Genomic DNA, 27,974 nt, shown 5'->3' with positions numbered 1-27,974 from the left:
TTTCACGGCGCGCGGGTGCGGGATCCTGACTCGTCAGCCGTGTAGCTCGAGGGAGCCTTTAAAGTCAATCATTAAGTGGGTCGCACACCGCTCGTCATACTAGCAAGTTGCCCCATAGGATTCTGGACAATGAAGTAGCAGCGGCGAGTACACCTATGCTACAAGTGTTGAAAATAAATGCCATCCCTGGACACGTGTTTCGAGGTAGTTGCCTCTCGTCAGCAGGGAGCAGGTCTGTATGTGGGGTGCCGGTAGACTGCCAAAAGTACAAGGTTAAATACCTTTCACGGCGCGCGGGTGCGGGATCCTGACTCGTCAGCCGTGTAGCTCGAGGGAGCCTTTAAAGTCAATCATTAAGTGGGTCGCACACCGCTCGTCATACTAGCAAGTTGCCCCATAGGATTCTGGACAATGAAGTAGCAGCGGCGAGTACACCTATGCTACAAGTGTTGAAAATAAATGCCATCCCTGGACACGTGTTTCGAGGTAGTTGCCTCTCGTCAGCAGGGAGCAGGTCTGTATGTGGGGTGCCGGTAGACTGCCAAAAGTACAAGGTTAAATACCTTTCACGGCGCGCGGGTGCGGGATCCTGACTCGTCAGCCGTGTAGCTCGAGGGAGCCTTTAAAGTCAATCATTAAGTGGGTCGCACACCGCTCGTCATACTAGCAAGTTGCCCCATAGGATTCTGGACAATGAAGTAGCAGCGGCGAGTACACCTATGCTACAAGTGTTGAAAATAAATGCCATCCCTGGACACGTGTTTCGAGGTAGTTGCCTCTCGTCAGCAGGGAGCAGGTCTGTATGTGGGGTGCCGGTAGACTGCCAAAAGTACAAGGTTAAATACCTTTCACGGCGCGCGGGTGCGGGATCCTGACTCGTCAGCCGTGTAGCTCGAGGGAGCCTTTAAAGTCAATCATTAAGTGGGTCGCACACCGCTCGTCATACTAGCAAGTTGCCCCATAGGATTCTGGACAATGAAGTAGCAGCGGCGAGTACACCTATGCTACAAGTGTTGAAAATAAATGCCATCCCTGGACACGTGTTTCGAGGTAGTTGCCTCTCGTCAGCAGGGAGCAGGTCTGTATGTGGGGTGCCGGTAGACTGCCAAAAGTACAAGGTTAAATACCTTTCACGGCGCGCGGGTGCGGGATCCTGACTCGTCAGCCGTGTAGCTCGAGGGAGCCTTTAAAGTCAATCATTAAGTGGGTCGCACACCGCTCGTCATACTAGCAAGTTGCCCCATAGGATTCTGGACAATGAAGTAGCAGCGGCGAGTACACCTATGCTACAAGTGTTGAAAATAAATGCCATCCCTGGACACGTGTTTCGAGGTAGTTGCCTCTCGTCAGCAGGGAGCAGGTCTGTATGTGGGGTGCCGGTAGACTGCCAAAAGTACAAGGTTAAATACCTTTCACGGCGCGCGGGTGCGGGATCCTGACTCGTCAGCCGTGTAGCTCGAGGGAGCCTTTAAAGTCAATCATTAAGTGGGTCGCACACCGCTCGTCATACTAGCAAGTTGCCCCATAGGATTCTGGACAATGAAGTAGCAGCGGCGAGTACACCTATGCTACAAGTGTTGAAAATAAATGCCATCCCTGGACACGTGTTTCGAGGTAGTTGCCTCTCGTCAGCAGGGAGCAGGTCTGTATGTGGGGTGCCGGTAGACTGCCAAAAGTACAAGGTTAAATACCTTTCACGGCGCGCGGGTGCGGGATCCTGACTCGTCAGCCGTGTAGCTCGAGGGAGCCTTTAAAGTCAATCATTAAGTGGGTCGCACACCGCTCGTCATACTAGCAAGTTGCCCCATAGGATTCTGGACAATGAAGTAGCAGCGGCGAGTACACCTATGCTACAAGTGTTGAAAATAAATGCCATCCCTGGACACGTGTTTCGAGGTAGTTGCCTCTCGTCAGCAGGGAGCAGGTCTGTATGTGGGGTGCCGGTAGACTGCCAAAAGTACAAGGTTAAATACCTTTCACGGCGCGCGGGTGCGGGATCCTGACTCGTCAGCCGTGTAGCTCGAGGGAGCCTTTAAAGTCAATCATTAAGTGGGTCGCACACCGCTCGTCATACTAGCAAGTTGCCCCATAGGATTCTGGACAATGAAGTAGCAGCGGCGAGTACACCTATGCTACAAGTGTTGAAAATAAATGCCATCCCTGGACACGTGTTTCGAGGTAGTTGCCTCTCGTCAGCAGGGAGCAGGTCTGTATGTGGGGTGCCGGTAGACTGCCAAAAGTACAAGGTTAAATACCTTTCACGGCGCGCGGGTGCGGGATCCTGACTCGTCAGCCGTGTAGCTCGAGGGAGCCTTTAAAGTCAATCATTAAGTGGGTCGCACACCGCTCGTCATACTAGCAAGTTGCCCCATAGGATTCTGGACAATGAAGTAGCAGCGGCGAGTACACCTATGCTACAAGTGTTGAAAATAAATGCCATCCCTGGACACGAGCGGTGTGCGACCCATTTAATGATTGACTTTAAAGGCTCCCTCGAGCTACACGGCTGACGAGTCAGGATCCCGCACCCGCGCGCCGTGAAAGGTATTTAACCTTGTACTTTTGGCAGTCTACCGGCACCCCACATACAGACCTGCTCCCTGCTGACGAGAGGCAACTACCTCGAAACACGTGTCCAGGGATGGCATTTATTTTCAACACTTGTAGCATAGGTGTACTCGCCGCTGCTACTTCATTGTCCAGAATCCTATGGGGCAACTTGCTAGTATGACGAGCGGTGTGCGACCCATTTAATGATTGACTTTAAAGGCTCCCTCGAGCTACACGGCTGACGAGTCAGGATCCCGCACCCGCGCCCCGTGAAAGGTATTTAACCTTGTACTTTTGGCAGTCTACCGGCACCCCACATACAGACCTGCTCCCTGCTGACGAGAGGCAACTACCTCGAAACACGTGTCCAGGGATGGCATTTATTTTCAACACTTGTAGCATAGGTGTACTCGCCGCTGCTACTTCATTGTCCAGAATCCTATGGGGCAACTTGCTAGTATGACGAGCGGTGTGCGACCCATTTAATGATTGACTTTAAAGGCTCCCTCGAGCTACACGGCTGACGAGTCAGGATCCCGCACCCGCGCGCCGTGAAAGGTATTTAACCTTGTACTTTTGGCAGTCTACCGGCACCCCACATACAGACCTGCTCCCTGCTGACGAGAGGCAACTACCTCGAAACACGTGTCCAGGGATGGCATTTATTTTCAACACTTGTAGCATAGGTGTACTCGCCGCTGCTACTTCATTGTCCAGAATCCTATGGGGCAACTTGCTAGTATGACGAGCGGTGTGCGACCCATTTAATGATTGACTTTAAAGGCTCCCTCGAGCTACACGGCTGACGAGTCAGGATCCCGCACCCGCGCGCCGTGAAAGGTATTTAACCTTGTACTTTTGGCAGTCTACCGGCACCCCACATACAGACCTGCTCCCTGCTGACGAGAGGCAACTACCTCGAAACACGTGTCCAGGGATGGCATTTATTTTCAACACTTGTAGCATAGGTGTACTCGCCGCTGCTACTTCATTGTCCAGAATCCTATGGGGCAACTTGCTAGTATGACGAGCGGTGTGCGACCCATTTAATGATTGACTTTAAAGGCTCCCTCGAGCTACACGGCTGACGAGTCAGGATCCCGCACCCGCGCGCCGTGAAAGGTATTTAACCTTGTACTTTTGGCAGTCTACCGGCACCCCACATACAGACCTGCTCCCTGCTGACGAGAGGCAACTACCTCGAAACACGTGTCCAGGGATGGCATTTATTTTCAACACTTGTAGCATAGGTGTACTCGCCGCTGCTACTTCATTGTCCAGAATCCTATGGGGCAACTTGCTAGTATGACGAGCGGTGTGCGACCCATTTAATGATTGACTTTAAAGGCTCCCTCGAGCTACACGGCTGACGAGTCAGGATCCCGCACCCGCGCGCCGTGAAAGGTATTTAACCTTGTACTTTTGGCAGTCTACCGGCACCCCACATACAGACCTGCTCCCTGCTGACGAGAGGCAACTACCTCGAAACACGTGTCCAGGGATGGCATTTATTTTCAACACTTGTAGCATAGGTGTACTCGCCGCTGCTACTTCATTGTCCAGAATCCTATGGGGCAACTTGCTAGTATGACGAGCGGTGTGCGACCCATTTAATGATTGACTTTAAAGGCTCCCTCGAGCTACACGGCTGACGAGTCAGGATCCCGCACCCGCGCGCCGTGAAAGGTATTTAACCTTGTACTTTTGGCAGTCTACCGGCACCCCACATACAGACCTGCTCCCTGCTGACGAGAGGCAACTACCTCGAAACACGTGTCCAGGGATGGCATTTATTTTCAACACTTGTAGCATAGGTGTACTCGCCGCTGCTACTTCATTGTCCAGAATCCTATGGGGCAACTTGCTAGTATGACGAGCGGTGTGCGACCCATTTAATGATTGACTTTAAAGGCTCCCTCGAGCAACACGGCTGACGAGTCAGGATCCCGCACCCGCGCGCCGTGAAAGGTATTTAACCTTGTACTTTTGGCAGTCTACCGGCACCCCACATACAGACCTGCTCCCTGCTGACGAGAGGCAACTACCTCGAAACACGTGTCCAGGGATGGCATTTATTTTCAACACTTGTAGCATAGGTGTACTCGCCGCTGCTACTTCATTGTCCAGAATCCTATGGGGCAACTTGCTAGTATGACGAGCGGTGTGCGACCCATTTAATGATTGACTTTAAAGGCTCCCTCGAGCTACACGGCTGACGAGTCAGGATCCCGCACCCGCGCGCCGTGAAAGGTATTTAACCTTGTACTTTTGGCAGTCTACCGGCACCCCACATACAGACCTGCTCCCTGCTGACGAGAGGCAACTACCTCGAAACACGTGTCCAGGGATGGCATTTATTTTCAACACTTGTAGCATAGGTGTACTCGCCGCTGCTACTTCATTGTCCAGAATCCTATGGGGCAACTTGCTAGTATGACGAGCGGTGTGCGACCCATTTAATGATTGACTTTAAAGGCTCCCTCGAGCTACACGGCTGACGAGTCAGGATCCCGCACCCGCGCGCCGTGAAAGGTATTTAACCTTGTACTTTTGGCAGTCTACCGGCACCCCACATACAGACCTGCTCCCTGCTGACGAGAGGCAACTACCTCGAAACACGTGTCCAGGGATGGCATTTATTTTCAACACTTGTAGCATAGGTGTACTCGCCGCTGCTACTTCATTGTCCAGAATCCTATGGGGCAACTTGCTAGTATGACGAGCGGTGTGCGACCCATTTAATGATTGACTTTAAAGGCTCCCTCGAGCTACACGGCTGACGAGTCAGGATCCCGCACCCGCGCGCCGTGAAAGGTATTTAACCTTGTACTTTTGGCAGTCTACCGGCACCCCACATACAGACCTGCTCCCTGCTGACGAGAGGCAACTACCTCGAAACACGTGTCCAGGGATGGCATTTATTTTCAACACTTGTAGCATAGGTGTACTCGCCGCTGCTACTTCATTGTCCAGAATCCTATGGGGCAACTTGCTAGTATGACGAGCGGTGTGCGACCCATTTAATGATTGACTTTAAAGGCTCCCTCGAGCTACACGGCTGACGAGTCAGGATCCCGCACCCGCGCGCCGTGAAAGGTATTTAACCTTGTACTTTTGGCAGTCTACCGGCACCCCACATACAGACCTGCTCCCTGCTGACGAGAGGCAACTACCTCGAAACACGTGTCCAGGGATGGCATTTATTTTCAACACTTGTAGCATAGGTGTACTCGCCGCTGCTACTTCATTGTCCAGAATCCTATGGGGCAACTTGCTAGTATGACGAGCGGTGTGCGACCCATTTAATGATTGACTTTAAAGGCTCCCTCGAGCTACACGGCTGACGAGTCAGGATCCCGCACCCGCGCGCCGTGAAAGGTATTTAACCTTGTACTTTTGGCAGTCTACCGGCACCCCACATACAGACCTGCTCCCTGCTGACGAGAGGCAACTACCTCGAAACACGTGTCCAGGGATGGCATTTATTTTCAACACTTGTAGCATAGGTGTACTCGCCGCTGCTACTTCATTGTCCAGAATCCTATGGGGCAACTTGCTAGTATGACGAGCGGTGTGCGACCCATTTAATGATTGACTTTAAAGGCTCCCTCGAGCTACACGGCTGACGAGTCAGGATCCCGCACCCGCGCGCCGTGAAAGGTATTTAACCTTGTACTTTTGGCAGTCTACCGGCATCCCACATACAGACCTGCTCCCTGCTGACGAGAGGCAACTACCTCGAAACACGTGTCCAGGGATGGCATTTATTTTCAACACTTGTAGCATAGGTGTACTCGCCGCTGCTACTTCATTGTCCAGAATCCTATGGGGCAACTTGCTAGTATGACGAGCGGTGTGCGACCCATTTAATGATTGACTTTAAAGGCTCCCTCGAGCTACACGGCTGACGAGTCAGGATCCCGCACCCGCGCGCCGTGAAAGGTATTTAACCTTGTACTTTTGGCAGTCTACCGGCACCCCACATACAGACCTGCTCCCTGCTGACGAGAGGCAACTACCTCGAAACACGTGTCCAGGGATGGCATTTATTTTCAACACTTGTAGCATAGGTGTACTCGCCGCTGCTACTTCATTGTCCAGAATCCTATGGGGCAACTTGCTAGTATGACGAGCGGTGTGCGACCCATTTAATGATTGACTTTAAAGGCTCCCTCGAGCTACACGGCTGACGAGTCAGGATCCCGCACCCGCGCGCCGTGAAAGGTATTTAACCTTGTACTTTTGGCAGTCTACCGGCACCCCACATACAGACCTGCTCCCTGCTGACGAGAGGCAACTACCTCGAAACACGTGTCCAGGGATGGCATTTATTTTCAACACTTGTAGCATAGGTGTACTCGCCGCTGCTACTTCATTGTCCAGAATCCTATGGGGCAACTTGCTAGTATGACGAGCGGTGTGCGACCCATTTAATGATTGACTTTAAAGGCTCCCTCGAGCTACACGGCTGACGAGTCAGGATCCCGCACCCGCGCGCCGTGAAAGGTATTTAACCTTGTACTTTTGGCAGTCTACCGGCACCCCACATACAGACCTGCTCCCTGCTGACGAGAGGCAACTACCTCGAAACACGTGTCCAGGGATGGCATTTATTTTCAACACTTGTAGCATAGGTGTACTCGCCGCTGCTACTTCATTGTCCAGAATCCTATGGGGCAACTTGCTAGTATGACGAGCGGTGTGCGACCCATTTAATGATTGCCCTTGTCGAACACAATTTATCTTGCAAGCAAGAGCATATGCGTTGTCGCGTGCGGCACCTGAAAATGAACGCAGTATGGGCATTTCGGCATTGGCTCTCAACCCAGCTTCAGAAGAGCTGCATATTCAATGTCCAGTCAATTAATTTTATTCTGAGAGATTAGTAACAATCAAATTGTGCTAAATATGCCAGCCTGTTTCAATTTAAAGCAATTTGGTGAAATGAAGAGCAGCACTGAACCACTGAAATAAACATCTTCCAATCAACAGAGGTTTTATTATTGTTCATGTAGTTAATTTCACTTTTACTGCACGCTCGCCAAAGTAGAACATTAGCGATGACGTCATTGTCTGTTAAGGATGCCTGGATTTGTGGAATAGAAATAGGGGGTCATCAGTATGTGCCGAGTTGGAGACTGGTTTTGTGAGATACTATTTGGGTCTGTTTATCAATAGAAATACGTAATTTGTAAATGAATGAAAAAATTTCAGAATATGCTGTACTTTATTAGAAAACACAGCATTTATTCATTTTTGCTTATTGACATGCTACAATTTAAGAACTCATTTCAATCCAATTAGTGCAGATTACTGTAAGCCATTTGTTCTTTGATAAGGAATCAAAAATTGAACTTCAGCAGGATTAAGAAAAACACTTCAGACCTACTAGGAGTTTGGCGGATAAGGTACTCCATCAGAAACATGGCAGATATCCTGTCCACTATATAAAAAATGCATTCAGCCTGTGGCACTTGGAATACAGCAGATGGGATATTTTCCAATTTTGACAGAATAACCCATCTGCCAAATTCTAAGTTGTGTTTTGTTAGGATATGCTATGTTGATTTGTAGAGCGCACTAGTCAGCCATGAGGGTATCCTGGCACTTGAGCAGGTGTGTAGACATGTGGTCCCTTCCTAATTATTCAAAGAGCCGGGTCTTCAGCTTCTTGTAAAATTTAAGTAGCGAGGAGTTGGCTCTGAAGTGTTGTGGGAAGTCATTCCATGTTTTCGGTGCTATGTAAGAGAACAAGTGACCTCCTGCTCTGCTTTTTTGAATGCAGGGTGTTTGTGTGAATGAGCGTGAGGCTCAACATAGGTGCGGTGATGAGTTTTGAAAGTGTATGCAGCTGTTGAGGTATGCAGGTCCTGTGTTGTGTATGGCTTTGTAGATGTGCCCGAGGAGCTTGAATTGGCTGCATTTGTGAATGGGGAGTCAGTGGGTCTCCTTAAAGTGGAGTGAGATGTGGGAGTGGCATGGAAGATTGAGTGTGAGTCTTCCGGCAGCATTCTGGATGTTCAGGAGATGCTCCGGCGAACAGCGCATTGGCAAAGTTGAGTCAGCTTGTGATGAGTGCTTGCATGGTGGTTCATCTCGTGTTCTGTGGAAGACATTTTAAGATTTTTCGTAGCATTCGTAGGATGTGGAAGCAAGCAAAGCTCACTGTTTCAATTGACTCCTTTGTGTTGAGCTTGTCATCCAGGATGATCCCCCGATTTCTGATGTGGTATATGGGTTTTGGTGTGGGTCCCAGTTAAGTCGGCCACCAGGTGGTGTCCCTCTGGGAGTTCTTGTTTCCAAAGATCCATATTTCAGTCTTGTCGGAGTTCAGTTTCAAGCAGTTGGTTCTCATCCATTCCACTACCAGGGTCATGCAGTTTGTGAAGTTGGTTCTGGTGGTGTGTATCTTGTCCAGCAGTGGGAAGATCAGTTGGGTGTCATCTGCATTGGAGATGATAGTGATGCCTTGAGATCTGATGATGCTGGCAAGTGGAGTCATGTAGAACAGGGTCGGACTGAGGGAAGAACCATGGGGGACTCTCCATACAATTGTTTTGGCCTTGGATGTGAAAGGTGGTTGTCTAAATTTTAGGGTTCTTCCTGTGATCCTGTGAGGAAGGAGCAGATCCAGTTCAGTGATGGTCCTTGGATATCCCACTCGTAGAGTCTTCTGATGAGTGTGTTGTGGGAGACTGTGTCACATTGTGTAGAGAGGTCGAGCAGTATGAGGGTGGCTATTTCTCCTCTGTCAAGGATGGTCATGCTCCTCATATCGTTGGTGTTTGTGATGAGTGTGGTTTATCTACTGTGGTCCTTTTTGAAGCCTGATTGTGTGTTGTTCAGTAGGTAGTGGAGCCTGCGGTGGCTAGTGCATTGTTTGTTGATGGCCTCTTCGATTACTTTTGCTGGGTAGGGGAGCAGGGAGATAGGTCAGAAGTTTCCATTTGGTTTGGGTCGGCTTAAGATTTCTTGAGGGTGTTGACTGCTATGAGCTTCCAGGCTTCTGGGAAGGTGGCAGCGGTGGTGGAGCTGTTTAGGATATGGGTAAATGCAGTGCTGATTGGCAGTGCTGATTGGTGATTTGCTGAGTTTAAATATGTGGTGGGGCCCAAGAGTGGATAGCCCGCATGATTACGGCTGTTTCTTCACTGGTGAGGGTCTTCCATCTGATCAGGTGTTTGTCTTAACTGGTGATGGGCAAGTTGGTGAATTGTTTGGCAGAATCTTGTTGGTGTGTGAAGTTGTAGATGTTAATGATTTTACTATGGAGGAATGTGGATAGGTCATTGTAGAGTTCTTGGAAGAGGTTGATGCTGTTGGCGGAGGCCATGGGTGTAGTAAAATGTTTGATGATCAAGAAGATTTCTTTACTGTTGTTGGAGCTCCCTTCAATGCATCCCCATAGGGCTCTTTTCTTGGTTTCTCTTAGTTGCTGCTGGTATCATCTGTGTCCAGTTTTGAAGGTGGTTCTGTCAGTGTCTCTAGCTGTTTGCAGTGTCATTTGGTGTCACAGAGGTGCTTTGTGTAGCAACTGGCTTGTTTGTTGTATTTTTTCTCTTTGTTTAGTTTGATCGGTGCTGGGGAGTATGCGTAGCTCTTGATCCAGTTGTTAAAATTAATATCCACGTTGATGTTGTCCTTCGGGTTGGGTATGTCCGCATGGAGAGCGTTGAGCCATTTTGATTCTGGGCGGTTGTACCAGGGTTCATGGTGCTGGGTGCAGTCCAGGGCACGGTCTAGGCGCAGATGGATGTAGATAAGCTTGGCTTTGGCATGCCTTTGGCAAACACATAGCAGTCACCATTAAGTAGGTCCTGGGAGGGCCGCAGGGATGGTGGTGGGGCTGTGCGGCAGAGCAGAAAGAAGATGCAGAAGAGAAGAAGCAGGCAAGGAGCAGCGGAGGCATGAAAAAGGTACGGTAGGGCTTGGGTGGGCCAAGAGCACACAAAGGCGGAGATCTAAAAAGCAAATAGGGTGAGAGCAGAAAAACATTCAAGAAATGGGCAAAACATGAGAAAACCGGGGGAAAGAGCAAAAGAGAAAGTGACTGCAAAGAGCTTAAGAAAATGCAGAAATCAGGGTGAAAGGTAAGATGAAAAATAGCTAAAAAGAACTAAAGCAAAAAAAGCAGTAAACTGGGTGAAAGCGATGAGGTGAGAAATGAAAGAGACAATATTCAGTAGTGAGGGAGAGAGAGGCAAAAGAGATAAGGAGGGAGCCTTGACGCGTCAAAGCTGGGTCTGAAAGGGCCTTGAGCTGGTCAGAGGACCGGTCACAGGTAAGATGGGGCTGCTAGGCCTGAGCACCCTTTGTTTCTAGGCCCCTTTGTAGTTTCTTCAGCAAACAAAATATTTCTTATTCAGTTTTGTAAGCTCGAGCAAAGATAAAATGCACACTGTAAGTACTTCGTTGAGGTACTGTATGTACTAGGTAAGCATATCTGGTCACATTTTACCTCATGAATTACCCGCCTCTCCATTCCTGATAAGAAAGAAGACTTGATCACGTTAAGAGTGACAGCATGATTTCCAGGATACATTATGGTGGACTTCGCCTCCACATTGACACACTTTCATTTAACATTTTAATCAATAGATAATAGATATAGCCCCAATTACACCACTGAGGATTAACTTACTAAAGAAAAATAAGTGCACATGCCCAAAACCTTTCTAAGGAGGTCCACCACTACCTTACACAATTGAGATGGCAGACTTTCACTACCGGACACACACACACACACTCACACACACACACACTCACATTTGCTGCTATAGAAACACACATTTGCTGGAGTTTTACTGTTTGTTTGTTTATTTATGAATTATACGCAAGACCTTGTAATTTGATGTAATATTTTAGTGGTGTATATGATACCTATACTTATCTATGTATTCATCTAATTAGTTGAGGATTTCATTGTGAATGTATTTATTTATACACATCAGGGATCTCAAGGTTATTGTTGTGCCAACATGCAGATTGTTAGCCTGTCTTCTGTTAGCAGTGACATTCAGAAATGTATAGTCTGTTGTTAGTTACCATCATCAACAATTGATCACGTGTGGACTACAAAATGAGGTGTTTAGTTTGCAGCCTATATATGATCAAGGCCAGGTTTGGCCCGAACGAGTAATAGTGGACATGTTGCTGCTATAACCAAAATGCACAAATAAATTTGGAGCCTGTGCCCGGATCTGATTTCAGTAGATCTAAAGGGATTTTATATATATGAAAAGAATTGCTGAGGCCAATTCACAGAGCATCTGCAATGTTTGTTTTAATGTAAATGTGGCTGCAGGTAAACCTGGCGCGTTTTGGCAGCAGAGCCTTAATCATAGGTATGAAGGTAACAAGACACAGGTGATTTTATGCCACATGACCATATGACCATATAGCTTAATGCAAACAAGTCCCACAATGCATAAGTGTTGCCATTGAGAAACTTGCTGTGTTGTGACATTCATTCAAATATTACTTAATAGCGTATTTTGACCACAGACCCACAGTTCAATACTGGTTCATCAAAATAAAGTTTCACGTGAATAACGCTTAATTTGCATGTGACACTTTATTTCCATCACGGGAGCCAGTGGAAGCAGGCCATTTTTCTTTAACCCTGAAAAATAGCTTTGGCCCCGGGTATTGGGTCCATGTGTCCATAGGATGGCTTAGGGAGGGAAGCCTCTCTCCTAATTAAAAAATTGCATCATCCCTAGGGCCATATTATGGGTTTAGTAGGGGTATCCTTACTCTCCTTCCCCAAAAAAGGAAATCAGACCCCTCATATGGGGCCCTGGCGCCTAACAATGGCTAGGGGAGCGGTGCTGCGCACAATCTCCCCTTTAAACGGTGAGCAGCCCCAGGGCTTTAAAATGGCTCAGCGAGGGAGGGGGCACCCCCTCCTCCCACCAAAAAATGTTTGTGCCGACACCCTGGGCCCTGACCTACACCTGGGGTGGTTAAAATTTAAAAGGGCAGAAGCCTTTTGTTTTTACTTGTACCGCGGATCCTCTGAGAATCCACGGTACCAAATATATATATTAAAAGACTGAGTCCCTGAGTTCTAAAATGGCTGCTGCCACATCTTTGTTGATTTGGTGGCAGACAATCAGATCTTATTTTTAGGTCTGTCGGGTCCACTAATCCTCTTTAGCGTGATATATATTTTACATTTTAAACCTTAATTTTTCAATAATTACTTAACTGATTTACACCAAATCACAAAAAGCAATCTTTCTAGCTCAAGATCTAGCTTTGTGGCAAATTTGGTGTAGTGCAGTTCAGCCATTTTGGCTGTAGCTGCATCAAATCTTGCTATGGGGAAAACGGGTTTTCGGACCCTCATTTTTCTCGGGCCCCACTTGACGGTTCATCTCAACATTTTCCAGGACGGAGGTGAGGTGAATGAGACTTTTTGGGGAAAGTTTTGTGAAGAGTTGTTAAATGGCAACAACGTTATTAGCAAACCCAAAAATTCATTTCCTATTAAAATGTGGGTGGTCTTAACTATACTCAATGACATCCCCCACAGATTCTAATTATTAGATTGTTATAAAGTGTATTAATAAACGTATTTTAATATTGAAGACATTTTAATACGTATTCAATTAAAATGCTATTGCAGGGTTTTTTTTTAATTTTCCTTTAAGAAATGTTATTCAAAATTTTTTAAAAATCTATTTCAAATAAATATTTATTTATTACACCTTTAAGTGAATGTATGGTAACAGTTTATTTGTTTAGTTCCAGGATTAAAATAAATATATACAATTATTTTATGTTCATATTTTATATTAAAATATTTTAATAATTGTTTAAAAGACTTAAAAGAAATTAGATTGTGAGACTTTTCGTTAGGTTCTAAGGCAATAGAAAATGTGGTGTATATTGCTGTTTACCATTGCTGTTTCAAGTATTAGGAGTATTTCATTCCATTTATTTAACACAGTTTTTATTGTGCAAACTCCTCTCTCAAATGAGCTAATAGTGCGCAGTCAAGACTATCTCCTGGAGCTGGTAAAGGAGTTGAAACTCAAAGGCTGTACCACTTAGTAGCAAGACTTGATAAGCAATATCTGGCTTAGTGATATATTCTAAAAGTGCTGATTTTACAGGAAGGGATTTTGGAATTAAAGCCCAAATATGTCTTCGGAGACTTATATCTCCTGCCCATTTTAACAAACGTCTTCTCCCCCATTGGAAGGTGTCTACACAAGTGCAAAGTGTCCTGCAAAGTGATAACTGAAAGTTGCCCGCCTTAGCCAATGATGCCCCCACAGGCATCCAATCAATCAATCAATCACTGCATTTGTAAAGCGCGCTACATACCCGAGAGGGTCTCAAGGCGCTGGGGAGGGGGGGTGCTACTGGTCGAAGAGCCAGGTCTTGAGGAGTCTTCTGAAGGCCAGCAGGTCCTGGGTCTGCCGTAGGATGGTGGGGAGAGTGTTCCAGGTCTTGGCGGCGAGGTAGGAGAAGGATCTGCCGCCGCCGGCGGAGGTTTTTCGGATGCGGGGGACTGCGTCGAGGGCGAGGTTGGCTGAGCGGAGGCTACGGGTGGGGGTGTGGAAGCTGAGTCGGTTGTTGAGGTAGGTGGGTCCGGTGTTGTGCAGTGCTTTGTGTGCGTGGATCAGGAGCTTGAAGGGGATCCTTTTGTTGATGGGGAGCCAGTGCAGGCCTCTCAGGTGGAGTGTGATGTGGCTGCGGCGGGGGGCGTCGAGGATGAGTCGGGTCGAGGCGTTCTGGATGCGTTGTAGTCGTCTCAGGAGCTTGTTTGTAGTTCCTGAGTAGAGGGTGTTCCCGTAGTCGAGTCTGTTGGTGATGAGGGCCTGGGTAACGGTTTTTCTCGTGTTGAGGGGGATCCATTTGAAGATCCTGCGGAGCATACGGAGGGTGTTGAAGCAGGACGCGGAGATGGCGTTGACTTGCCTGGTCATGGAGAGAGTGGAGTCAAGGATGACCCCCAGGTTGCGTGCGTGGTCCGTGGGTTCCGGGGCTGTGCCTAGTGACGTGGGCCACCAAGAATCGTCCCAGGCTGATGGGGTGGGTCCGAGAATGAGGACCTCCGTCTTGTCTGAGTTCAGCTTTAGTCTGCTGTCCTTCATCCAGTCGGCTACGGCCTTCATTCCTCTGTGGAGGTTAGCTTTGGCGGTGTGGGGATCTTCGGTGAGGGATATGATCAGCTGGGTGTCTTCGGCGTAGGAGATGATGTTGAGGTTGTGTTGTCGTGCGACGTGGGCGAGGGGGGCCATGTAGATATTGAACAGCGTCGGGCTGAGGGAGGATCCCTGTGGGACGCAGCAGATTATCTCTGTGGTTTTGGAGCGGAAGGGTGGGAGGCGGACGCTCTGGGTTCTGCCGGAGAGGACGGATGTGGTCCAGGCCAGGGCCTTCTCTTGGATACCGGCGTCATGGAGGCGTGCTGATAGGGTGGGGTAGCAGACCGTGTCAAAGGCTGCTGATAGGTCCAGGAGGATGAGGGCGGCTGTTTCTCCTTTGTCCGTCAGGGTCCGGATGTCGTCAGTGGCGGCGATGAGGGCGGTCTCGGTGCTGTGGTTGCTATGAAAATCAGATTGGGAAGGGTCCAGGATGTTGTTAACTTCGAGGTAGTGGGTCAGCTGTTTGTTGACAATCTTCTCGGTCACTTTTGCCGGGAAAGTGAGCAGGGAGATGGGCCGGAAGTTCTTGAGGTCCTTGGGGTCCGCCTTGGGCTCCTTCAGAAGGGTGTTGATCTCGGCGTGCTTCCAGCTTTCTGGGAAGGTTGCTGTCTCGAAGGAACAGTTGATTGTTTTCCGGAGGTGGGGCGCGATGGTTGCGCTGGCTTTGTTGAAGACGTGGTGAGGGCAGGGGTCCGATGGGGATCCGGAGTGGATGGAGTTCATGGTTTTGATGGTGTCTTCGTCGCTGACGCTGGACCAGACGGTCAGGCGACTGGTGCGAGTGGTAGTCGCAGGGGTGGTGCACTCGGTGGTGGGTGCGTGGTGGTCAGAGTTGAAGCTGTCGTGGATGTCGGTGATCTTGCGGTGGAATAAGGTGGCCAGGGAGTCGTACAGGTCTTGAGATGGCGGGATGTCGTTGGTGTTGGAGCTGGGGTTGAAGAGTTCTTTCACGATGCTGAAGAGCTCTTTGGTGTTGTGTGCGTTGTTGTCTAGGCAGTCCTTGAAGGCAGTCTTCTTGGCGGTCCTGATGAGTTGGTGGTGTCTGCGGGTGGCGCTCTTGAGGGCTGTGTGGTTGTCTGGTGTTCGGTCGTGGAGCCATTTCTTCTCCAGCTTCCGACAGGTGTGCTTGGAGATCCGGAGGTCCTTGGTGAACCAGGCGGCTTTCTTGTTGGTGTGGTTGGTTGTAGAGGTCTTGAGAGGGGCAAGGGTGTTGGCCCAGTCGTTGATCCACTGTGTGAGGTTGGTCGCGGCGGTGTCTGGGTCGGTGGGGTCGGTGGGTGGTCTCAGGGCGAGGGCGGTAGTCAGTTGGTCCTCGTGACCTTGCCCCAGCAGCGGCGTGGTAGCTGTTGGGTGCGGTGGTGTGTGGTGGGTTTCCTGAAGGTGAAGTGGACGCATCTGTGGTCGGTCCAGTGTGGTTCGGTGGTGTGGTTGAAGGAGACGTGGGGGCTGGCGGAGAAGATGGGGTCGAGCGTGTGTCCAGCGGCGTGGGTAGGTGTCGTTACAAGCTGTTTGGGTCCGAGGTTGGCGAGGTTGTCGATCAGGGTGCTGGAGTTGGCGTTGTTGTTGTTCTCGAGGTGGAAGTTCAGGTCCCCGAGGAGGATGAAGTCCGTGGAAGCGAGGGCGTGGGTGCTGATGAGGTCGGCGATGGTCTCACTGAACTGTGGGCGGGGTCCGGGAGGTCTGTAGATGAGAGTTCCTCTGAGGGTGGTTTTGGGGTCGGTGTGGATCTGGAAGTGCATGTGCTCGGCGGTGGTGAGAGTGTCATCGGTGTTCGTTGAGATTTTGATGGAGTCTTTGTGGATGATGGCGATTCCTCCTCCCACTCCGTTGGTGCGGTCTCTTCGGGAGATCTTGTAGCTCTGTGGGATGGCTATGGCGCTGTCTGGTGCTGAGGTGGCGTTCAGCCAGGTCTCCGTCAGGAAGGCGACGTCGGGGGCGGTGGAGTCTAGGAGTTCCCAGAGTTCGATGGCGTGCTTGCAAGTGGAGCGGGTGTTGAGGAGGATGCAGCGGAGGTGGTTGGGTTCTCTGGCTGGTGGTGTGGAGGGTTGGATGCTGGTGAATCTGCAGTTCGGCAGGTGAAAGGCCCCTGGGTGCGTTTCGGGGTGGCCCGGTAGTAGGGGTGGTCTCGTCTGGAGTTGAGTGCGTGGAGGGTGCTTGCGTCGTAGTGCAGTCTGGCGTTGCAGGGGGTGCGGGGTCCAGGGGTTCTGGCGCTGGGTTCGGTCCAGGCGCGGACGGGCGCAGACGGGCTTGCCTTAGGCGCGCCTTCAGCGAGCCAGCGGCGGCCTCCAAATGAGGGCAGAGGGAGGGAGGAGCAGCTGGGAGGTGGGACCTGTTGAACTCAGAATAAGTAGTAATTTCTCCTTCCATGAGAATACTTCACCCTGTGGGATTGGTATTTACTTAGTGCCATAATTATCACCCATGCTCCCCACAACTTGGAAAGAGGCCATATATAGATCAGATGGAATGGATTGAGTTGCATGGGCTCGATGCGGCATCTTTGGAAGAGTTACTAGAGTGAGCCGTAGATTCGGATAAGAACCAGAGTGCTAAAGCCAGGCTCTACAGACTGGGTCCCTGTGACTGGCTCACGTATTCACATGTGATGTGCAGGCGAATTATTTATGTCCTCTAGCAACACGTTTCATTTATTGTTTCGTTTTTTCCAGGATGCTGTTGATATCGGTGACAGTACTCTCTGTGTATTCAATAAACCTGCTCCTGAGATGCTCGAAGGAAACAGGTATGTTTAGTTGGAGAAAATGGTCATATTTGATTGAATATGTATATGGCTTGCTTCTGTATAATATTGTAATTTGTGCTTCAGCTCTCTCCTGTTCCTAAAAGTCTTAAAGTCTGCCACCTTGTGGCAGGGCAGGAAACTGCTGCCTCAGGATCTAATTTTCGTTCCATGTACTCAGTCTACAGAATGCAGAATTCATGCCTGTCCAGTCCCACTGAGTGTTACCTGCCTGCTTCACCCTCAGTTTTGTCCCCACTCTGGGTGGGAATCTTCTTTATGCCCGCTAGCCTACATGTGTTGGGGTAGGTGGCTGCACTGTAGGCCTTTTAGGTTGCGTGCATCGTATTCTATACTTCTGTGGTGCTGGGATCAGTGAACTACAAACCTCGATGTTGAGATACAATTTAAAACGGAGTTCATGATACAGTACACAACTTTAAAGTGTTCTACACCTCGCAACAGCATTTTTCCTCGACAAAACTGAAATATATTAATGTGGCCATGAAAAATGTGTTCAGGTAGAAATAGTAGATTCCCAGCAGTAAAATCTTAGTGCCTCTATGTTACATCATTTCCTTTCCAGTGTCCAAAGATCTAAGCAGTTGCAATGCATGTATCACGGGTCCTGGTGGGAAGAGTGATTTAAGAGAAAGTGCATTTGAGAGTCTGACTTGATCCGCATGCAAGCATAATGTTACTAGGTAGAACACACAGGTTGTAGATATGGCCTCAAACGAACCCTAAATCCCAAACTTAAATTTGATAACACTTCTCCTTTGGTTAATTCAACCTCTTCGTCTACATCTGTTCCCTGCTTGTATAAAAGAACTGTACTAGATTTGCTTGCCCCTTCCTAGATGATTACTGTACCCCAAAGTCTATATTGAGAAAGTCCGCAAACTCCACGAGCGGAGCAGAATTTCACGTCCAGGCCTAATTAAGCCGGGCTTATGCTGAATGCGTTTTATCACAGCTATCCAGCTGTGATCTGGGCGAGAGTAAGTTCATCTTATTTGACATATGCTAGTATCCAGATCGAAATTAATTGTCATCACCACTAATCTAATTAGATTCATTTTACCTAGAGATGAAAGACTCTAAATGCCTCTGTTGCACCCTATAGTCAATCAGTCCAACCAGTAAAGGTTTACATCATGCATGTGTGACCTTCTACTCCTAAGAAACAAGTCGGCAAGCTCAGATTCTGGACAACTATGTATGTACCTTGATATATATACCAATGTGGGCTGGACTTGACAGGGCACTAGATTTCCCATTGCTCTGTCAGTGTTTTTGCAGAGCTCTGGACTCAAAATATGAAACCCCTGAGGACAATATTCTACAGTCAATATTGCTCCAGATCAATAATAAGCAAGTTGATATTCTGAAATACAAACTGTTTGGAGCCTACGAGGCAAGCAACAAAGCAAACTTTAAATAGAAGACTAATATTTTTGTACAATTACAAAATACCTTTCTTTTGCCACTAGCCTATCTCTCAATAGGTAAACTAACCCCTCAGCACAACTGTTACGCCCCAACCTCTGTCAATCAGTGTCCTCAGGCCATTTAGGTTAACATTGTACATACTCGCTTGAAACAAATAGCCCAAGATATGTTATTTTATAGAGCTCGCCTTGCTTCATCAGTTTTTCTTTTTTTTAAGGATTAAGTTGATGACCCTGGCATACATTTGATGCAGTTGGTAGACAACACATTATAGAAAGGCCTTCAGGCGTGACTAAGGTTCATCATTGGGGATCATCATTAGTGGCACATTTCTTCAGCCTCAGTTTAGCCTCTCTGAATTTTGCCAAAGTCCTACCAGAAAGGGCACCATATAGTTCCCACGCTGGACCATTCACTAGTTCATCTGCTCAATAGACCTTTTTCAGCTTCCAGGATGTTTTGGAAATATTGCATAGCGTGGTACTAGTTAGCGAAACAGTAGTGCAGGCTTCTTAAAGACTTCAGTTTGTACGGGTTTCACAATAGAGAATGCACAAGAGATGAAAGAATCTGTCCCTCACTTCCAAGCTCATATATTATTAGGGCCTGAGGCTCAAGGATTCAAGAGGACTAGTGCTGACGAGCTCTTGCATCATTAGGACTGCAGCCTATGCTAGGAATGGGAAAAATGCTGCTTCACCTCTCTTCTTAGCAGGTCCAACAGAAGACCTCTCAAGAAAAACAGCTGTCTTGGTGGGAGGGTAACATAGGGCCCTGATGCCTCATCAGTATACACTGGGCTCCATCTCTTAAATGGATTATGCTATGCTCTGTCTGTATGGAGAATGCTTAAGTGAAATTTAGAGGTCATACATCAAATTGTACAAGGGGGCATTATAATATGTAATGTGACTATATTGAATATGAACCATGTACTTCATACAACTCTTTTGTGGTGATTTCTGCAATCAACCACCTCAGAGTCATTGCTGTTCAGAGTCACAGACCACATACATCAATTTCCGCCACCCCTTAAAATTTAATGTTTAGGGCCCATCACAATAAATAGATAATCCATGGGATCTAGTCGAAATATGATGAGAACATGCAAACCAACAGTCTAGAATAAACCACAAACATCCTGGCCTTGTAGTTTATCCATGGGAGGGAATGCCACTAAACACTGCAGTGTTCTTTTTCAACAAACAGGGTACAACCCAGTCTTATTCTTCCTGCTGTGCGACTCTGCAATCCCGCAAGTAGGCTCAGCAACACAACATCATCCAAAAGTAAAGAATGTTGGGACATATCACCTCAATATAATTCGTGATGGCTAACGCCTGAGTTTGCCAAAAATGCCCCTGGTGTGGCACTGATGGTTGTCTAGCACCATAGAGTCAAATTTGTTGTGACACAGAAACCTCCATTTTCACCATTGTTCGGTTAGTTTTTATTTATAGACGATGGATTAGTGTACCACCAATAGATTAGATAATAGCTTTTCCCAAAGTCCTTTCAGACTCCGACATGCAGATTTGAGAACCACTGCTCTGTTTCAATGGCAACTGGATCCTGCAGTCTCCCAATGGACATTCAACAAGTAGGCTCTTCCCAGATTTCATTATTTCTTACCAAATGCAATGCACGTATCTGGTATCAGAGATGGACCAAACTTTGGGCGATCTAGTCAATGTCTTTTTCCAAGTGGGCCTGGAAAGTTACCAAATGTCTCGTCCCAAACTTCAGGCCCACAAATGTACAAGCAAAACCAAAGGAAATGATGGACGGAGAGTTGAACATTGCAAGCACTCACCCGCAGTCAACTGATCTGGGTTTAATCCATCACCGTTCTTTAGCCCACTCTGCCACCCCAGTTCAGACATGGCCATATGCAAATCAGTCTGACCCTGTGCCTCATGGGAACAGTCCAGCCCGAACTGCCAAGCCATGTCTTCCCTGGACCGGAAACAAGCTTCCTAGGACCGGTTTCTGACATTTCAGCCGTCTTCAGTCAGGCTTGCTTGAATCCAGTGGCAAAGTGAGCAAGGGACTCACGTCTGAGCATACCCTGCCAACTTATGGCGAACAAAGCAAAACCAAAGGAAATGATGGACGGAGTGTTGAACATTGCAAGCACTCAAGCAAGCCTGGCTGAAGACGGCTGAAATGCCAGAAACCGGTCCTAGGAAGCTGAGAGATTTCAGCTGCAGGCCCCCAGCCTCAAAATGAGCGCTGGGTTATCCTGCTCCAGCCAATCCTGGAGCTGCATCACAGCTCCAGGATTGGCTGGTTTCGCACTGTACAAGAGAGGAAGTCCTTCCCCTTCCTCCTTAGTCACCACCGATGTAGGAGAATGCCAGGAGGAGAGAAAGACGGCAGCCGGACCCTCCAGCAAAGGCAACATCGATGTAGTGAGTTTTTTGGGCATCGCGCCCCACCATATTTAAATGTTGCCAGCAATGTTACTTATCTAGGAACCCCTACTCCCTCAGCAAAGTCCTTAGACTCTGCCCTATTGCCTGTGTGTAGCAGCCCATCCTCTGTCAGCTTCAGGACTATTTTTTTTTTTTTTTTTTTCTATCCAGAAACCCAGCAGTAAAATATCTGTAAATCTGTAACTATGCACAGTGCAGTCAAAAGGTGAGGTTTGCATGCATTGGGAGCAAGCGTGCATGAACCAGTAAAATGCTTTAAAGGAAAGTGCTCAACCAGAAAAACTGAACATGGATCACCCTCCAGATCTCTCTTTTCCAAGCGGTAGAATCTGCAAGAAAAGCTGGAGGACAGACTGTCAAAGAGGCCCTTCTTACCTAGTTGATTGTTGATTGCCTACTCACATTGTTCATTAAATGATATCCCAGCATTGACAAGCTTGGAAGCAAGGAGTCCTTATATATATATCCTATAAAAGGACTGTACCCTTTTACAAAATCGATTGCCAACCCCAAAGGCCCCCATCGTAACCCACAGACAGCCCCAGATCACATGATCAAATGCTTTCTCGGCATCCAATAAAATCATATCCAGCTTTTTTCCTGATCTTTCTGCCACATCAAAAGCGGCAATTGCTGTATTAATGTGGCTGGTGGTGTCCCTGCCCGGAATGAAGCTGTGTTGCTGTTGAGACACTAAGCCTGATAGAAGGGGAGCAAGTTGAATTACTAAAATAGTGGCAAAAATCTTTGATCAAAGAGATGGGTCGATATGAGCCCATCTCATCAGATGGTTTGCTCTTTTTCAAGAATATAGTGATACTGGTGATGTTCCAAGTACTATGCACTTATTCCCCCCGACTATCGACACAATATATCACACTTAAAAGCGGCTGAACTATAATATCCTTCAATACTTAATACAATACTATGAAATTCAATTGGGATAGAGTCCTCCCTTGCAGCCTTACCCTACGGCAAAGCCCCATGAGCAGCCCCTATTTCCCAGGCAGTAATATCTTTCTCGAGGGTCAAATATGAGATTTCCCCAAGCATGGCAGCCTACTGCCTTGAATATATGCCTTGAGTCCAGACAGACTCAATGCTTGGGATTGGCTATACAATTTCTGATAAAAGAAGGAAAACTGTTCTGCAATACCCTGAGGATTAGTATGGGTCAATCCAGAGCTGGCTTAAATACGCCGAATCAGACATTTATCCCTTTTATCTGAAATTTGGTGCGCCAAAACTCGTCCCAGCTGCTCCCCATATTCGTTTTGGTGGGCCCTGTTTTTAAGATAGCTGGCTGCTACCTTCTTCCTTACATTTTGCCCCAGGAGGGACCGTTTAGTATACAGTTAAATATAAAGAGCTCCTCATGCCCCCCGTGCTTATAGCCCCAGCATGTAGTGTTTGCCAAGCTGTCTAACACTATTTAGTATGGTTTTGTTTTTACTAAAAATTAACTGCACTGTTATATCCTTGATTTAAGCTTTCATTGCATTTCACACCATAAGCGGTGAAGCTGTGCCTACATTGACTTTTAACAATTCTGTGAGAGCACCAACTACAAGTTTACAGTAATCATGGTCAGTGGTGTGGTGACAAGGAAATGAGAACTGATGCCATTCTCTCCTAACCGCAGACGTTTTCACTAAACGGTAATATGGGATTGTGATCAGACGTAATTTTAGGACATACCTCCATTTTTGCATTTTTTACCAAATACCCTTTAGCAAATACCATGTATATCCTAGAATAATGCTTATGTGGGGACATAAAAAAGTATAACGGGATAGCAGCAGGTAATGCCCTCTAAATGTCTGTCAGCCCATGCAGGCGGACAAGTTCCTGGATAGATGCCCTACTTTTAGACATGCAGGGTTAGGCACAATGATTAGTGGATTCAGTACTGTAATCCATCACACAGTTGAAGTCACCCATTAATAGTTTCTCCTCAGGTCAGTCCAATAACTCAAGGCAAAGCATATTTAACATCCCAGGGTCATTCACGTTCAGCCCATAGTAAGCACAGACAACAAATTTCTGGCAATATATTCGCCCATCTCCCCCTCAGATCAGAGGCTGTTTTCAGTACCTTAAACTCTAAATTCTTAACTGCCATAATAACTTCCCCCGTATGAAGACAGATTAAGATGTATTTATGACAATATTGTAGCCCAGTTGTTTAAGTAAAAGATTATATTTATAAGTGAGGGGAGTCTCTGTTAAAGATAGCAAATGCAGGCTATACATTGTGATCTCCTCCCATACTAGCTGTCGTTCGCTGGATGAATTAAGGTTGGATGCTTCCAGGACATACACTTAGATCTAATCATTTCAGCACAACCCCGAACCCGGGAAAGCCATCCCAGATCAAAGACCAACATCCATGTGTACCCCTAATAGCATTAATTCGAACTGCAATATTTGATCTTTATGACTTTTTTGCCCCATAACACCCTTAACCCATCAATAACAAATTTTACTGTATAACTTTGCAGTGCACCCCAGCCCGACATGCACCCAACCCCACCCTGCTGCTGGGACCCCCGTGTCCAGCGAAGGGAATCATCCCCTTCCTGATGCTGTCGATAGACAACACAGCCTGGAGAGACTACCTCCCCATGCCCCCTCAACACTCCCCTGCCACACTTACTGCCCAAAAGAAAGAGAAGCGGAAAGTAAACAAAGCGGGAGCCTAGTCTGGGAGAGCCTGGCATTACACAATTATACATATGCTTATACCAACAACATTTTCAGCAGTGAAGCAAAGAAGCACTAGAGCATGTGCACGCACAATCTGCAGTGTAGACCCCTTCAATGTGCTAAGGGTCAGCACATCGTTCTGCCGTAAAACAGAACTGAATCTGTCCATTGTTAACAATCTTGAACCTGGCTGGCTCCTGCATGAAATCTTGGGCTCCAGCCACCTTCACGGGGTCAATCAGCTGGCAAAGCTTCCAGCGTCTGTCCATTGTGTGCTTGCACAATTCTGGGCAGACAAAGATAGACATGGCATCGACCATCACAGGTGAAACTGGACGAGCTTTCAGCAAGACTGCCTGCCGTAGCAGAAAGGTTGCGACATATACTAGAATAGGATAGGGATATGCCAGGTGGGCATTTGAAGAAGCTGTATTATTATGATTTATGGGGAGCTGATGCTCCCTCTGGATTTGTGAGTCCATGTCCCAGTCCATAAATTCAGGAAATGCCTTACCAAACAGCTGCACAAAGAACTGCAGGGGATCGTTCCCTTCAGGTATTCGAAACACCCGCAGGTTGTTCCGCCTCTGACGATTCTCGAAGTCCTCGAGTTTGGGCTGGACCAGTGCCAAGTGACTATCATGGTTCTCAATAAATTTTACAGTGGCTGTTCCTACTTCCTCTGTATCGGCAACTTGCTGCTGTAGTTCTGCCATTTCTGTAGAAAGGGCAGACACTTTACCAGTGACTTCAGCCAAGGATTGTTGTCTGCTCTGACTTGTGCGTAATGTTTTTACTCCACCTGCTGAGCCTGTATCAACTATAAAATTTCTGACACAAATGGTTCTTGTGCTCCCTTCACAGCAGTAGTATCTTCAACAACCCCCAGTGCGGGAAGACTGGAGAGAGAGCCACCTGGTGAGTTAGAACGAGACCCAAGTGTTGAGATGGCTGCAGGACTGAGTGAAGCTGTGGAGCAGCTCCCCCGAGTGTTGCTTTTCCCCCTTTGTCAATGATTGGCCCTCCATGCTAGCAGTGGACAAGCAGGAGATTAAGACTTTGCCCTTGGACATCACCTAGTCCCGCAACAGACTGCTTTTAGTGCCACTGCTAGCTGTCCCACTCCTAATCTGTGCTGCAATGGGAGCCTCATTAAGCTTCTTGATATTCCCCTGGCCAGTTCGAGGCAGACGCCTACCTCTCTTTAGTGGAGACGCTCTGGGGGTCTCTACAGTTGCCCCCAGATTCATGTCCAAAGTATCATCTCACCTGTTATTATAGCCACCCATATAAGAAGGGACGGAGTATGAAGCTGAAGCTACTAGTACAGATAGGGAATGGCAGAGGCCTGAGCTGGAGGCAACGCTGACACATAAACTGCCATATGATTGCGTGTATCCCTCAATTCTACACACTCCACTGCACCGCGGCCCACCCACCCACACTATTACCTGGTGGACTTCATCTTTCTGTCCAGAGGCCTTGACTTGGCATCTAGTTTCAGTGGCCAGAAGATTGTAATTTTAATTGTAATTGCATTTATATAATGCTTACTACCCATGATGAGGCATTGAAGTTATTTACGGCGGGTAGCACTCTGCTCTGGAACCCAAGGTTAGTGGTTAACCCCGGGGTTAAATGCTGGTTATTGCAATTGGTCATGTATTCTCAAGAAAAAACATTGCATGCATTTACTCCAATTACTTTGTAATAGATTATATTAATAGCAGTTAGGTGTGATAATTAATGGGGGCTATGTGGTGAGATTGTTGAAATGGTTTGTGAGATAGATAAACTGGGGGAGATTAGGTAATGTTAGGTAGCAGGGATAGGGCTTCGAAGCAGGAGAAATTGTGATCTATGAAATGAGGTGTCAGCCTTTTACAGAATTACAAATAAAGAGAAGAGAATAAGGCAGCACCTCGCAGTAGGCGGACCCCACATGATCCGTTGCTTGATGCACCCCAGGGACCTCCCCCTTGCTAAGTCCCGCTTTCGGGTCTGAGATGAGGAGCGGATAGGACACTCGCATCTCAATGAAGATAGTCTAAGCTGACCACGTCAAGCCTGCCGAGCTTGGTGGCCAAGGACATCTGCCGCTCGCCAATTTGTGTCTTGCCGCTTAAGATGGGCCATTAACTGTCAGGCATGCAAAACAGTGGTAGGCCTGAAATTAGAGGCTGGGTTGTCTGCAACGTGGGAGAGTCACCAAGTTTCTTATTTGGGGGTAAGTGTGGCGCACGGCGAACAGCTGAGGCAGGTTACATTCCACTACCCAGCTGAGGGTCGCTGGGCAGGCTCTACCCAACTCTATTACAGCCCTGTTTTGAGGAACTAATCCCTTGTTATTGCCCTCATGCATCAGGTACAGGCTAGCGGAGCCAACAACTTAGCCACAAGCTCGACATCGCAGCTTCAGAAATTTAAGAGACGTATTGCACATTCCACTGCATCTCGGAGAGGAAAATCTGTTAACCAGAGCGATAATATGAAGAGTGCTACCATTGCAAAACCTACTCAGACTGCTGAGTCCCTAGACCAGGTGGTAGAGGCTAGCGAACAATCATTAAATGCCTTCCCTGATTCAGATTTAAGACAGACAGTGAGTGCAATAGGTCTACAGCTGGCCGGTAATTCACCTGCTCTCTCTTTGGATATTGGTGCAGGAGTGCCAGGTGAGAGGATTGTGAGCTATTCAGGAGGAGGGGGGTCTACAATGGTTTAGGATGGAACCAACAGGGAGAACTTCCTACACAGTGGAAATTCCCCTTCGCTCTCCACTCCCAATGCATCGGTTCAGCAGGCTCACTGGGGCTCGAACTGAACTAGCACCGTCAACACCCACAGGCATGGTCCTGGCTGCCAACTCTGTGAGTACTTTGGGGTCTTTCCCACATAGCAACCAGAAAAGATAAAAACACCATAATTACCTTCGAGAAGTTGTTTAATAGCATCACTGGGGCATTTGTATGTCCTTAAAGGGCATGCTCCGTCCAATACAGCGCCCTTTGTGTGTGACCGAAAGGTGAACCCACTAACTTTGCTTGATGAAGAGCCGGACTAAAGCAGCTGGTTGGAGAGAAAGCACCCGTTCAGTGGAAGTACACAGTTTTCGACAAATCAAAAGCTATACTCCGATAAACCAACATCTGGGCTGAGCCACAGCCCTCTCTGTAGTACTCCAGAAAACTCTGTTTTGCATCACATAAGGTTGGAGACAGCTGCACTTTCAAGCCAGACCTAAACACCAAGGACAACCACAGGTGGCCTATAACACACAATGTATCACTGGATCACTAAACCTCTGAAGTTGTTCTAAAGCAACATGCTTTGCCAGTTGCAAGAAACTCTAAATACAAAAGACAACTCTTACTAGTCAGCAGAATATGAGAGGCTAACACCTAAACCCCAGGATTAAGTGCCAACTTTCTTTAAAAAAAAAAAAGACATTTATAGAAAAGTGCCTTTTGTTAATGTAAGTCATATAAGTGCTACTTAATGTACTGTCAAGGGATTTAACTATTCGCATCTTTCGCCCCTGGTAGCTGTCAGCAATTCCTACTTTCCAGCAACAACGAGAAACAGAAATATTGACTTTAATCCAAGACAAGGAAATAAGTGCAGTTTATGAGGTGGAATGTTTGCATCGTAGTTAAGTAAGCGAGGACAGATATATCCCTGCTTCCTGCTTATCTCTTGATGACAGAACATTCAAATGAGGTCAGGCGATCAAAGAACTCGCTGGCCTGAAAAGCCGGGTTCACGCAGTGACGCGGGCACTTCGGCAGCGCCCTCCTACTGCCTCAGAAAGGTCACATAAGCTACACCCACACATATCTTTCGAAAGACATCACAATAGCTTGAACGCGTGTTTGTGTAGTCTTCTTGGGCACTTGGGTGATGCTGGACAGCCTGGACATGCTTTTCCAT

General features: G+C 47.6%; 1 protein-coding gene and 1 long non-coding RNA gene across 3 annotated transcripts in view; one reads left to right on the top strand and one right to left on the bottom strand.

Moving 5' to 3' along the window:
• Positions 1-27,974, bottom strand: part of LOC146855532 (uncharacterized) — a 552,836-nt gene that overhangs the window by 179,523 nt on the left and 345,339 nt on the right. The window lies entirely within an intron of this gene.
• SLC38A1 (solute carrier family 38 member 1) overlaps positions 1-27,974 on the top strand; it is a 408,924-nt gene that overhangs the window by 279,291 nt on the left and 101,659 nt on the right. The window contains exon 5 of the mRNA XM_085653365.1: positions 17,381-17,454. Within this exon, the coding sequence (XP_085509491.1) occupies positions 17,381-17,454 (74 nt within the window). The remainder of the gene's footprint in view (positions 1-17,380; positions 17,455-27,974) is intronic.

Source organism: Triturus cristatus, chromosome 4_1, assembly GCF_964204655.1.
Source record: "Triturus cristatus chromosome 4_1, aTriCri1.1, whole genome shotgun sequence".
Lineage (NCBI taxonomy): Eukaryota > Metazoa > Chordata > Amphibia > Caudata > Salamandridae > Triturus > Triturus cristatus.
The sequence above is the reverse complement of the archived record's forward strand: the minus strand, read 5'-3'. Positions and strand labels throughout refer to the sequence as shown.